The 13962-nt window shown below is 53.2% G+C and overlaps 1 protein-coding gene across 1 annotated transcript in view; it reads right to left on the reverse strand.

The window, feature by feature from the left end:
• Nucleotides 1-2653: 2653 nt before the first annotated feature.
• Nucleotides 2654-13962, reverse strand: part of MAML1 (mastermind like transcriptional coactivator 1) — a 41934-nt gene continuing 30625 nt past the window's right edge. Inside the window, exons 2-5 of the mRNA XM_053912719.2 lie at nucleotides 11241-12662; nucleotides 9009-9248; nucleotides 7586-7682; nucleotides 2654-6055 (exon numbers count right to left, since the gene is read on the reverse strand). Of these exons, the coding sequence (XP_053768694.1) occupies nucleotides 5076-6055; nucleotides 7586-7682; nucleotides 9009-9248; nucleotides 11241-12662 (2739 nt within the window). The 3' untranslated portion in view covers nucleotides 2654-5075. The remainder of the gene's footprint in view (nucleotides 6056-7585; nucleotides 7683-9008; nucleotides 9249-11240; nucleotides 12663-13962) is intronic.

Below are 13962 nucleotides of genomic sequence, written 5' to 3' on the forward strand. Positions count from 1 at the left end.
ACAAAGGAGTCGTCCACATGGGGATAGGCAGTCAAGTTTGGGTTCAGTGAGAAGATTCCAGACAGGCCCCTGATCACAAAGTGTCCCTTCCAGCTGGGGACAGAGACAGAGAACTAGCCCAGTCACAATGCATAAGCTCAAAATGTGTCACAAATGTGACAGCTCTGGCTGGTGTGGCTCAGGGGATTGAGTGCCGGTCTGCGAACCAAAGGGTCACGGGTTCGATTCCCAGTCAGGGCACATGCCTGGGTTGCAGGCCAGGTCCCCAGTTGGGAGCCCACAAGAGGCAACCACAAAACGATGTTTCTCTCCCTCTTACTCCCTCCCTTCCCCTCTGTCTAAAAATAAAATAAAATCTTTAAAAATAAAAAGAGACAGGTCAAGGGATTTAGGGGATTTTACTAGCCAAATTTCTTTTCTGTTGGCTTGCAATATGAGAAGCCCAAGAAAATCATCATTCCAAGTTGCTATGTTCCAAACCTTCACAAATGCTTAACATAAGTGTATTGTATCTCCCCGAGCGAAGTACTCGACCAAGCCCCTGTGGCCAGAGGCCGCCACGCTTGCTTTCTGCAGCCAGAGTGCCACTCCGCCTCGCAAAACCCGCCTCGCAGCCATGCAAGCGTGGCTTCTCAGAATTGCAATTGCTGGGGTGGGACAGATGGCATGGACTTTTTAAGTTTAACTTTATTGATTATGCTATTACAGTTGTCCCATTTTTTCTCCTCTTTATCCCCCTCCACCCTGCAAACCCCCTCCCACCCCCATTCCCTCCCTCAGTTCATGTCCGTGGGTCATACAGATAAGCTCTTTGGCTTCTCCATTAACTCCCCCCATTGATTTTCTACCTACCATTTTTGTTTATTCCCTGTACTTCCCCCCCATTCTCCTACCTTCCCCCACCCCCTCCCCACTGATAACCCTCCATGTGATCTCCGTTTCTGTGATTCTGTTCCTGTTCCAGTTGTTTGCTTAGTTTGTGTTTTTTAGGTTCAGTTGTTGATAGTTGTGTTTGTTGTCATTTTACTGTTCATAGTTTTGATCTTCTTTTTCTTAGATAAATCCCTTGAACATTTCATGTAATAAGGGCTTGGTGATGATGAACTCCTTTAACTTGACTTTATCTGGGAAGCACTTTATCTGCCCTTCCATTCTAAATGATAGCTTTGCTGGATAATCTAGATTATAGGTCCTTGTCTTTCACGATGTTGAATACTCCTTTCCAGCCCCTTCTTGCCAGTAAGGTCTCTTTTGAGAAATCCGCTGACAGTCTTACGGGAACTCCTTTGTAGGCAACTGTCTCCTTGTCGCTTGCTGCTTTTAAGATTCTCTCCTTACCTTTAATCTTGGGTAACGTAATTATGATGTGCCTTGGTGTGTTCCTCCTTGGGTCCAGCTTCTTTGGGACTCTCGGAGCCTCCTGGACTTCCTGGAAGTCTATTTGCTTTGCCAGTCTGGGAAAGTTCTCCTTCATTATTTCCGTATCTTGTTGTTCCTCTTCAGGCTGAGACGGGCTGAACTCTAGGCCTCTTGCGCCAGCCAGCCAGCCAGGCTGTGAATGCCACGGGGAAGCACTTTAAAGAAATTTGAAGTGCTACTCCATTGACCAGAGAGAGTAAGAAAGTGAAACACTTATTGTTCATATGGAGAAACTTTTAGTCATCTTCAAATAATGTTTACTGATTTTACAGAGCGAGGAAAAGCGGGGGGAGGGTGAGTGACAGGGAGAAATACGGATTTGTTGTTTCACGTACTTATACATTCATGGTTGACTCCTGTCTGTGCCCTGACGGGGGAGGGAACCCGCAACCTTGGTGTATCGGGAAGACGCTCCAACCAACTGATCTACCCAGCCCGGGCAGCTTTAGGGCTCTGGACAGAAGTTCAAACCAGCCACCACGTCCCCCTAAGCCCAAGCCCAAGCCCAACCCAGAGAAAAGCCCTGACTCTTCAGTTCTGTGAAGACTGGGAGGTAAGGACGCTGAAGGAGGGTTGGAAGCAGCAGGGTTTGAGAGGGTGACTCCAGTGCTTTTGGAAAAAAGTTCTACTCTGAGTAAGTTGCTATCAAACAGCATCGCAGGCTACGGAGACGCTGTTCACGAGAGGAAGAGGCACTCCGTGCGGCAGACTTCACCGTTGTCCCATTTTAAGGACTTGCCACCTTGATCCACCAGCATCGAGGCAAAGCCACCACCAGCAAGAACATGCTGAAGCTCAGACGAGTAACACTTTTTAGCAATCTAGTAGTTAAAATTTCCTTGTGCAGTGAACTGAGGCATGCACATAGTTTTGGACATGATGTGACGGTGTTCTGTGAGACTACAGCGTACACGTAACTTCTGCGCACACCGGGAGACCAAAAGCGCCTCGCTGTATGAAGGCACCGCGCTGTGAACCTGCGGTACCTAGAGGGTGGGGCTGCGAAACATTGACCTTCTCTGGTCCAACTTCCCTCACATTGGACCTGGGGACATGCCCAAGCCCCAGAGAGGGAGCCTGATGGCCCTGAGTGGTATCAGCTCCATTCTCCTGTCACCCCCAGTGACAAACCTCAGAGGAACATCAGCGACCAGACCAAGCAGCCACAGCCCATGCCCGCCCCACGCACGCCCCGCAGCCCGGCCTTGTGAAGTCAATCCATGGGCAGCCTCTGTCCTAGCAAATACTTTTATTGTTCACAACGACGACACAGGAAAGCCAGGGTTTCTTTTTGGTGTATACCAGAGTTAAGGGAAGAAGAATAAGGGGATTAATAGGGCTTTTATGTGCTTTGATGACAATAAAAAGTTAACAATACCAACTGTTTGCCATAAAACTTATCATAGCTCCCCAAAACACATATATAAAGGGTAATAGTTTTAAAATCTATAAAAGTAAAAAATATACAGTCAGAAGCTCTATCGCTTATTCCATCTTTAATATAAAACTGTAAACATTTATTTACACGAAGCAAATGTGTATAACAAAAGTCCCAGCACCCTTTTGAGTCACGGCTCCTGGCAGATGGGGGCAGGGGGCGGTTACACGGAAGTGGTGCCCCTTCCTCCCAGACTACCCAAACACCAGGTTCATAAATAAAGCCACGGGCAGCTCCCTGGGGGGCCCCAAGCATCACATTTTATTGCTCTGACACTACAGCAGGCAAGGAGCCTGTTGTGTGTCTAGGTGGCCCAGGACTAGGGGGACTAAGGCAGGGGCAGCCTCCATAGGAGGGAGGCAGAGTGCCCTGGGGACAGAGGTGAGCAACAGCCAGAGAGAGACCAGAGAGGAACGAGGGCCCATCACTAGCGGTCTGCCCGCCCTTTTTTGGTAGAAAACCTGCTGAAGTCACCCTCCTCCCCTCCACACTGCGGAGCGCACTCAGAGAGTGGTATCACAGGCTCGATGCCTTACTCCCTGTTTAGAGAGCTAAATCCAGCATCCGGAAAGGCAGGGAAGGTGGGTCAGGGGAAATGGCTCTAAGAGAAGAGGGGTGAGGGCTGAGCCCCCACGAAGGCACTGCAGGTGCAGAGCATCACCAACGTCCAGCCCTCCATCCCTGCGCCCCAGCCGCTCAGGCTGCTCGCGGGAATCCTTTCCTCGGCTCGGTTCTTTCCATGGGACACTCTGTGAATTCACTGTGGCTGTCTCCTGAGACCGCGCTCACCAGGGACCCTTTCCCCCCTACTCTGTGGGAGAGGGGCTCACCCTGTGCTCACCAGTCCGCTTTCCTTTGCAGCGAACGCTCGGTGTATCTTCCTCTTCCACAAACAGCCCACAGGTAAATACTTTGTTTTGTGGACTCCTGCAGTCGAGTCCATTAATTCATAGACCTTAAAATAGAAGTCCACTTGGATCTTTAAAAAGGACGTATTAGTGTTATAAAGCCATTCTCTTTAAAAAGTGCAAGTCATCTGACACGGGAGGGGCAGCAGGAAAAACAAAGTAGAACTCCTCCCTCTGGCCTGGGTTCGGGGGCTCCTTCTCCTTCCCCAAAGCTTTCCTTTCGGGGAGGGGTCCCTCCTCCCTACAATGGAGGTCTCCCTAAGGAATTGTAATGATTCTTTCCCCCCGCCAATCTAGTAAATCATTGTCTCAAAGAGGTTTTCCAGTTGGGCTGCAGAGAGAAAAATGGGGGGGCAGAAAAAAGGGGATTGGAAGGGAAGATGGGGTGAAGAAATGACCTCTGTGCACAACCATCTGATGCTCACCTTCTCACACACTGAATACACACAGTCAGACAACCAACTGCAGAGGGTGGGGACTGACAACAAAAGGGGACCCAGGAATCCCAAATACTCCATTTCAGCATTTAGCTTGGGGGCAGCCTGGGGTCCTGCTACCAGCATGGGGAGGAGGGCTTCTTCCACCAGGGTCCTCAGAAACGCCCACCTGGAGGAAGAGCATTCTGGAGGGAGGGCAGCGGGGCAGACCGCACCGTCACCAGCTCTGCTGCCTCACGGTGCCTTTCTCCCACGTGCATCGCCACAGCCTGCACTGATGGAAAGGCTCTTCCAGTGATGCTCCCCTTCTCCTTAAGGCTGACGGAGCCCGAATACAAGAGGCCCTTAAAGGAAGCCCTAGGTTTCCAATGCCACGTAATCGGCTCAAACCACCACCTATCCTGCTTTAAAACCTTTTAAAAATGTTATCTTTTCTATGCTACAAATTGCAAATAGTTCTGCTATATGGAGTCTCAACACAAACTTCCCCCACAACGAGGCGAGCGGAGGAATCTTGGACGAAGCCAACACGATGGCACAGGCTTTCAGAGGCCTGCCACTGCCACTGCGGGGCCACTGCTTTATCTGGTGGCTTTTGGTCATTTGGACAGAAAACCATCTGTGGAACCCTGTCCTGCTGTCCCCACACCAGGTGATGCCAGCAGATGGTCTGGGGCCAGCCCAGCAGACTACAACGCTGGGGTGGAGCAGGAGGCTCTGCAGATTCCAGCCAGGTGGGACCTCTGCCCCGGGCTCTGCTCTACCCACCCAGCACCCGCGCTGTGGGCTTTTGGTCCAAATAGTTGCTTGTTGTTGAATATGAGAACAAACATACAGGATGTAAGAACACTGAAAACACCAGAAATCCTGCCACTACTGAGGCCCCAAAAGGTCATCCAGATCGTTCATCCACTCCTCCGAAGTCCTGTTCTTCAGCAAGGAGTCGATCAGGTCGGCATCCCCTGCCATGCTGGCCAGCCCACTGCCCCCTGGCTGCCCACTGTAGGCAAAGGACAGCTCCTGGCCTGAAGTCCGCACAGGGTAGGCCTGGGCACAGTGCAGCCCTGCCCGGCCACCCATGGGTGGGGCAGGGCTCTGGCTGAAGGCTCCCAGTTCAGGCCCACCAGGGCTCAGGCCCGGCAAGCCCTGTTGCGGGGCTCCCTGGGGAGGCGCCGGGGCGGGGGCGCTGGTCCTCTGCTGTGCACTCACAGGAGGCAACATGGGCCCGGCTGAAGCCGCCGAGCTCATGGGGGCCATGGGCCTACTGGGCACCGCCTGGGGGAACTGTGGGCTGGACATCTTCAGGCGGGCCTGCTGCATGTGGAAGCTGGAGGCTGCAGTGAAAGGGCTGACGGTGGTGCTCCCAGGGGCCTGGCTGCTCAGGTTCGGCATTCCCTGGTGTTGCCAGGAGGGATTCTGGCCTCCCATGGCTGCTGACACCCTTGGGACCTGTGGCTTAGCTAAACCAGAGTTCAGGGTCCCCTTATTGTGCTGTTGGGAGAGGCCAGAGCTCCCCAGAGAGTTCTGTCCATAGGCAGCTGAGACTGAGGTGTTCTGGCCCATGCTGGTCTGCCGAGGAATGTGGGCATGTCCATTGGTGGCCTGTGATGGGGGCTGGGTGACTATCTGGGTGATGCTGGCGGCCATGCCATAGAGGCTGCCCTGTGGCATGCTCTGGGAGCCAGTGAACTGAACCACGCTACGGTCCTGCTGGCCTGAGTTTGAGGAGAGAGAGGAAACGGCAGTGTGTCCGGGACCCATTGGCATCATATTCCCGGCCTGAGGGAATCCTCGAGGACAGCTGGAGTTAGATGGACCCAAGGTGCTCATTCCAGGCACGGCAGCGGAAGACCCTAGAAGACAGAGAAGATTCTGTCAATCACGCTGGGATTTCTTGGCTACCTCTGTGGAGACTCCTCCCACAGCCAAGGCGCAAATGCCATCCTATGGGCATGAACAGCAGAATCAGAACACCAGGCACCTCACAGCCAGTGAGACATCAAAGAAGAGAGTCCTGGGGCCCAGGGGCATCTGAGATTAAGACAGAGTCAGAGGGATGGGCAAAGCCCGAGGAGAGGGTAGCCAGTGGCCTTGGCTTGTTCGCCTTCCGAGGCCCACCTATCTCTGCCCTGTGCAGGCCCAACACGGGGCACTGGGCTCCACGGAGCCCACTCAGGGCCCACCTCTGGGAGGCATGGCTGCCATGTGCTATGGCACAGGCTGGGCAGCAGGCTGCGGGAGCACAGGGGACGGAGGCTTGGTGCCTGGGAGGGCTCCGGGAAGCTTCAGGGAAAGCTGACGAACCCACTGGGATTTGAAAGGGAAGAAGCCGAGCACCTGCTCTGTGCAGGGAAGACACTGAGGAATGGGACCGAGAGGCTCCGCTCAGGGAAGCCGCGGTCGGGGGCTCTGCCTGAAGCGATGGCTACGGCGAGAAAGCACTGACTGAGGTGAGTTTCCGCGGCAAGACAGCCACTGTCCAGGGGCCTCAGCTGTGCACTCTGTCCCTCCTCTCACGCGCCCCACTGGCATCTAACTAATGACTGGGCGGAGGGAAACACAGAGCCTCTCTCACTCCCACAGAGAGCCCACAGCAATGACAGATATCACGAAGGCAGCAAAGACGGCTGAGACCCAGGCTTCTGAGATGCCCACCGAGTTTGGCTCCTCGGTCCTGGTCAGCATGTGCATAGACTCCACCTGGTCTCCTCCAGAATGTACAGCTGTGGTCAGTTTCTCCCGGACACTCTACAGTGAGAGTCACTGCCCAAGGAAAGGACAGGCTCCGAAGACCCTCCAAGAAGAGACCACATTTTCCTGCACCTGCCCATCGGTATCTCTCGGCATTTCTGGAGTGACAGTTTGAGTAATGGCAGCCAGATTCCCTCGCATGTCTGACACGTGACATCTGAGACCCCTCAGAGTGCCTCCTGCCCTTTCCTGGCCAACTGTCCATGGCTGATGCAGCCCCCTGTGACATTTGAAAGTGAGCAGACAGGAAGAAAAACAAAGAAGCAAAAGCCACACAAGTGCATTAAGTCTCTCCTTATCTGGAAACTGGGAGAGGTCACTTTGCTGAAGCAAAGAACTTTCTTAAGAATTACAGAAGCCATTTCCTGCTCACAAGACCGTACAGCCAGGGACCTGGCCAAAGTACTTAGCTAAAGAGGTCTGCCTCTCCCACCCTCTTCTCCTGACCCAGTGCATGACTAGGACGCAGGCCCCTCAGGCAGACTGAGGTTTCTACAAGGAAGAAGACCCACGGAGTGCCAGGCTGAAGCAGACGGCAGGCACAGAGCACGTGCGGAGCAGCCTGCCTGCTGGGTGCAAGGCCCGCCGCCCCCCGCGCCCCCCACCCCGCCCCCATGGCAGACGCCACTCACCTGGGAACTGTCCGACCTGCTGTGGGAAGGTGTTCTGTGTCGGGTCTTGGTACTGGGGTGGTGGGCGGGTCAGATGGCGCTGAAACTGTTGCTTCTCCTAAACATGCCAAGAACAGAGCAAAAAAAGGCCCACGTAAAACAAACAGTGTTAGAGCTGAGGAAAGAAAACTGTCCAAGCTTGTTACTCACAGATGGACTCCCGTGGACATAATGCCCATAGTCTCTTTTTGGGGATTTTCAATAAATACTATGAAGCAGAAGGATGAGTTGGAGCTAAGGAGCAGCAGTTAAAAAGAGAAAAGCGGCACATCAGCTTTAGGAAATGGAGGGCAGGTCAGGAAGGTGCAAACCAAAGCCACAGCGGCGTGCCGCATGGAACGCACTAGGACGGCTGGGAGAAGGAAGCCAGGCGGGCCTTCACACACTGCTGCGGGCACGTAAAACGCTGCAGCTGGTCTGTAAAACAGCCCAGCAGTTCTTCATAAGGTTAAACATAGGAGTTACCATTTCACCCAGCAATTCCAACCCTAGATATACCTTCAGAGAATTAAAAAGCTATGTCCACAAAAAGTTCAGGAAACAGCCTACCTATCAACAGATTAGTGGACAATTAAAATATGACGTGTTCATACGACAGAACATTATCAGCCATAAAAAGGGGGCAGTACTGCTACATGCTACAACATGGTCGAACCTTTAATCCACAAGAAACGTGCACTGAAAGTGGACGGGCGGGTGCCTAGGCCTGGGAAGATGGGGGAAGTAACTCCTCCTGGGTCCAGGGCTCCCTTTTAGGCGTCACTTTAAATGGGTGAAACAACTCAAATGCCACGTGCAAAGCTGTCATTTAAAACCAGCAGAACTGAGGCAGTAAGGCGGGTTTTAAAGTCATCCTCGATCGACCCGAACTGCTGGATGGCTAGTTCTTCTCTCATGTCTTAAGGATGTAACTTAAAACCTGAGAACTCTTGTAAACTCGGCCCCTGCACACTGTACCTGCTGACCAAGTGGGTGAACAGCAGCACCTGGTGGGGCTTGTTGGCCCTGACCCTCCACACCGCAGGCCCCATGGCCAGCCTGTCCAGACTCTGCATCTGCAACCACGCTGGGCCCCGTGTGCACCGACGCACAGGGGGCTTGGACACGGAGAAACGTCCCTAACAAGTACGGTTTCGGCCACAGATTCTGCCTTCGTTAATCCCCGCTAAGTTACGTAAAGCTGCTTCCCACACAGGCCACCACCGTGAGAAATGTCACACTCCCAGAGAGGGATTTAAAGCGGCAGAGCACTCTAATACCCACAATGAGCGCAATGAGTGCAGTCACCTTGCGCCCTATGGAGCACGTGGCCCTGCAGGGACCTGGAGGCACATGGTGTGGGGGGCGGGGGGGGGGGGCGGCATGCTCCCACCTTTCTCTTTACCTGCTCTGCCAGAAGGTGCTGCTGCCTTTGCAAGAACTGCTGTTGCTGCAAATGCTTTTGCTGCTGCTCCCTCTGTTTCTGCTGATCCAAAAGCAACTGATGCTGCTTCATGACAGCTGCCTGCTGCTGGCCGCTGAGATAGGGGGCACTGCTGTGAGTGCTGGCCACGGACACGGTGGGCGGCTGGGTCCCCATGCTGGATGCCTGGGCTGGCACAGGGACATTGGGAGGGTTCGGCTCCTGTCAACACAGATAAGGGGTCTGGAGTCAGGTGGGACTGGAGAAGTCTGTAAACCCGTAAGCCCTGACCAGAGCACACGAGCTCCACCTAGTGAGAGCCTGGCTCCCTGCAGAGGACTCCAGTGCAGCCACCATCCAGGGCCAGGCGGGGACACCAAGGGAATGAGCACTTGTCCATCCAGGTGCAGCAATGAACAGCCACAAGCAGCACACTAGCTCTGCTTCCTGCGACTTGCCAGTGGCAAGGGTGTGATTTTACACTTAAGTTCACATATTTGCACCCAACAGCTTCTGTAGGCAACTGTAGCTTATATAACCTTGCTCACTGGAATCACCCAGGGGGCTCTGGGTGGTGGAGACACACCACATTCGAGTGGGCAAGCCTTGGGCCCCTGGTGGCGGGTCCCTGAACCTCCTGCAATCGCTGTGTGCACAGCATCTTCCTGGGGAGACTGCTTGGCTTCTGTCAGATGCTCGTGCCCACATTTTCTATTAATACACGGACCAAAGTGAGAGTCACGTCAAAGGTTACCACGGTGCTATTCCAACACCATTACGTACATTTAAAGGGAAAGCGGGAAAATTTAACTCCAAACAGGAAAAAGGCAAAAGTTCGACTTCTTGAGCTCCTTTCCAGTCCTTATTCATTAGTGTATTTATTTACAAGAGTCTAATCTTAGAGTAGATGGGTCCCGATGTCATCCCTCACCCCAGTCAGCAGCAGCTCATGGGCTACAGAGCACATTGTGAGGTGCAAAGTGCTACTGAGACGGCCGTCGTCACTGGGCCACTCTTACGTTGGCGTTCAGTGGCCGTGCAGCAGTTTCATGGCTGACATAAGCAGAAGTCTCAACATTTACACACGCAGGCTCGCTCCCGCTGCGAGATGCTTCAACTGCTTCCAGTCTGGGGCTGTGAGCTACAACCATGCAATGAATTATCTTGTGCATACCCTTCTCTTTTGAGGGCATTATTTCTTGCAGGGGTATAAGGTGTCAATGCTTATGAATATTTTTACGGCTTATGAAAAACACTTAATGCCAACATTACTTTCCAAAAACACTGTGCCCATTTATACACTCTCCTCACTACGAGTGTGTCACCTTCTTCATGCTGTTACCAGCTATAAATACACAAGGGTATTCACTGAAGGCTCACTTACAGTAGTAAAGAGCAGGAGGCAAGTTTCGGGGGATCAAAAAAGAAAAAAATCCAGGACACACCATGGAGTGAGCAAAGCGAGTGTGCTGCACCCCTCCTCTGAGGAAGCTGGAGACACTCTGCTGCCGCCCAAGGCCCAGCCATCGGAGATCACCCAGGGAGGAGGCATCTTACAACGCAGTTGAGCAAAGCAGTGATGTAAATCACGACAGTGACAGCACCGGCCCGTGAGCCACGTGGCCCTGCCAGGCCTATCCCTTATGACTGAAGAACCACAATGCTCAGATGCGTTGGAAGCAGCACTCACCTAAAAGGTTATAAGCTTACTAAAGCTTACTAGAACTTAAGGGATATTTTTTAATGATTTCTGAGAGGAAGAGGGGGCGAGGAAGAGAGAGACATTGATTTGTTGTTCCACTTGCTTGTGCATTCACTGGTCAATTCTTCTACGTGCCCTGACCAAAGATGGAACCCACAAACTTGGCGTATTGGAAAGATGCTGAAATCAACTGAGCTACCCGGCCAGTGCCTAAAACTGAGAGAGATCTGAAAGGTGGTTTAAAAAAAAAAAAAGCAAAACTTTTAAAAAGTACAGTAAATCTGATCTTTACCTGCAAAATCCAGCCACAAATTACTTAAGTTGTGTGGCATGAACAAGATACAAGAAGTACAGGTGAATCCTCATAAGTGTGTATAAGTTAAAACCAAAGGAATTTTACCCTATTTTTGTCTAAGACTCAACCCAGGTTTGCTCCATCAATTTTCTCTCCCAAGGAATCAAAGAACAACCACAGCTGCTCCCTCCCTTTGCTTCCCAACCACGTGGCTCACCTGGCCAGGTGGAACCAGCGACGGGAAGGGCATGTTTCCTGGCTTTGGTTTCATCAGGAACAAGGAATTCTGCTCGTTGCTCAGGTGAGGCAGCTGCTGCGGAAGGTAAGTCATCAGGGCTGTCTTGCTCTGGCCAGCCCCAGGGCCACTCTGCCCACAGTCTGCTTTGTAATGAGAAAGGGGCTTGGTGTTGCCATAGTCCAGCACAGACCCTTGGTTAGTCACGGTGTTCTGGCTCAAGTTACTTGGCGGTGCCTGGTGACTCAGCAGGTTTACATGGCTGGGCTGGAGGTAGGGGCCTCCAGGATGAGGGGAGCTCTTATTCACACTGGGCATCATGAGTAGTTTGGAGTTGGTGAAGTCTTGCTTGTAGCCGGGAGGGCTAGCAGGCTTCTCCATGGTATAAGGAACATTTAAGGGGCTGTGGGACGGGCCTGTCTGTTGCCAGGTGGACATCTGGCCTGGAGCTGGTGCTTGAGCAGCCTGCTGTGAATTCTGGAGCATCTGCTGGCGCTTCTGCTTGGCAGCGATCTGCTGGAGCTGGTGGGCAGAGGACAGCTTTGAGGCCCCTCCCGGGCCCTGGCTTGGCAACACCACACTGGAGATGGCTCTTTGTGCATTCTGGGCCTGGGCAGATGCCGGCATCAGATTGGGACTGGGGCTGTCTGCCCCGGGCTGACCAGAGGTGTGGAACAGAGGCTGAGAGCCTCCTAGGCTGGGTGAATCTGTGCTCACAGGCCCAGATGAAGGCCCCATTCTGTAGGATGAAGGTCCTACAGAATCAGCCCTCACTTGTGGAGAGCTTGACTGTTCTTGTTCCAAGGCTGCTGGAGAGAATTCTGTCTTAATATTAATGTCCTGTGCCAAGGGAGGCTGTGTGGCAGAACCAGAAGACTCTGGGTCCTTCTTCTCCTCGAAGTCCTCAGTAAACAGATCCTTCATGTCTTCATCGGGCACTGACCTGTTCAGCTCCTCGATGAGCTCCTTCCACTCCTGCTCGTTAAGGTTGAGGTCAGGCATGAGGTTGCTTTGGGATATGGAGCCTCCGGCCCCTGCGATCATGCAAGGCAGGTCATCGACAGGCTCCTGCTTCAGCTCTTTACTCAGGCTCAGAGGAAATGACTCGCTGGGGTTGCTGCCTCCATTCAGGTGGAGGCTTGAGTCTGCCAGACACTTCTTGCTCATGGAGTCCAGCCCCAGGGCATGCTTCCCGCTGGCTTGCAGGGCCTCTGCACCAGGCTCATCAGGCTGACTGAGGGGGGAGGCTGGAGGCAGGCCATTGGAAGAGACACCTACTCCCATGGGGACCTCCCGGCGGGTCTTCTTATGCCCAGAAAAGAGGTCTCCATAGCCGTTTTGCTGGTCACCATTCTGTGGGGAGGTGGTACTATCAAGACTCCTCTTCACGGTGTCATGGAGATGCTGAAAAACACGGAGAAGAGTGACTTGTGTGCACAGCATCTCGTAAGAGGCCCCTTGGCTTCTCGTGGTGACTTAAACCAGGGGCCTGCGACCCTGCGGTGCTCTCCTGACAATTCTGCCTCCTTAGTCCACACCCCCCACTCTGGGAACACTCCCACTTCCCCTCCAGAGTGGCCTCTCCGCCCCCCAACCCCCGCAGGTCCTGTGGCCTTGCCTGAGTCAGGACCACAGGCTCAGCCGTGGGAAAGCAACCCAGTTACAGTCGACGGGTCAGTCCTGGACTTTTGTAGGACACAAGCCTGTTCTGTCATTCAGTTAAGGGTGTGCCCAAGAGCAAAGCCAAGGAGAAGCAGACAGACAACACATACACATTCTGAGGCATCTTGTGAGTCCTGGATCTAGTTGTCAGAGACCAGCTACTCCTCTGCCCCCACCCACCTTTTTACCTTGTCGAGTTTCAGCCAGTTTAACTAGGGTTGCTGCAGCTTTCAGCTGAAAGAGCCCTGGCAATACAGGTTCTTTCTCTCCCGCTTTTGTCCCACTCTCCTGCCAACTGTGAGCATCTTCTAATCACCTGCGCGCTGTCACCAACCTTCCCTAACCCCTCTTCCCATCTGGACCATCGGTCCACACCGTGAGAGCTGTCTGCAGTGATACGCTTGCTTCCCCTTGTCAACCAGATTTGTTCAACAGCCCTTACGTAGAGTGTGCTCTGTGCCAGGGACAAGTGCTGTGGACTATTAACACGAATAGGGTGCTCCCCTCTCTTCATGGGCTCCCAGTTGCCTAGGATATGTGACACACAGGGACATGGCTACAGAGTAAGACAAATGGCTTGTGCAAGCAGTCAGCACCCTGAGAATGCAGGGGCAGGAGTTTCAGGAAGTGGGGTGAGGAGGAGAGAAGGTAATGTCTTCCTACTGTTTCCCCAGCCTCGTTTTCAACCTTCAGGACAGGAGTCCCCCAATAACAGAGATGCCCACACTCAGCTTCTGACCCTGGCTGCTCCTTTCCCGTGTTTACTCTTGTAATGTGTCAGCAGTTAAGACAGGCGTGACAGAGCAAGGATGATGGGCCAGGTACAGAAGGTCACCAAGGTGGAAAACCCCAGGTACCTAGCAGGAGGCAGAACTGGAAAACCCAGGACCTGGCCCCTAGGGTGACCTTTTCCCCTGGCATGTCTCTGGTCATGCTGGCAGTAGGACACCCTCAGTGGAGGAACAAGGAACAGATGAGTGGCCTCATGTGACTCCCACGCGGGCCCTGGCACAACCACTCCCTTAAGCACTAACCCTTAGGG

The sequence above is a fragment of the Desmodus rotundus genome, chromosome 10 (genome assembly GCF_022682495.2).
Source record: "Desmodus rotundus isolate HL8 chromosome 10, HLdesRot8A.1, whole genome shotgun sequence".
Classification (NCBI taxonomy): Eukaryota; Metazoa; Chordata; class Mammalia; order Chiroptera; family Phyllostomidae; genus Desmodus; species Desmodus rotundus.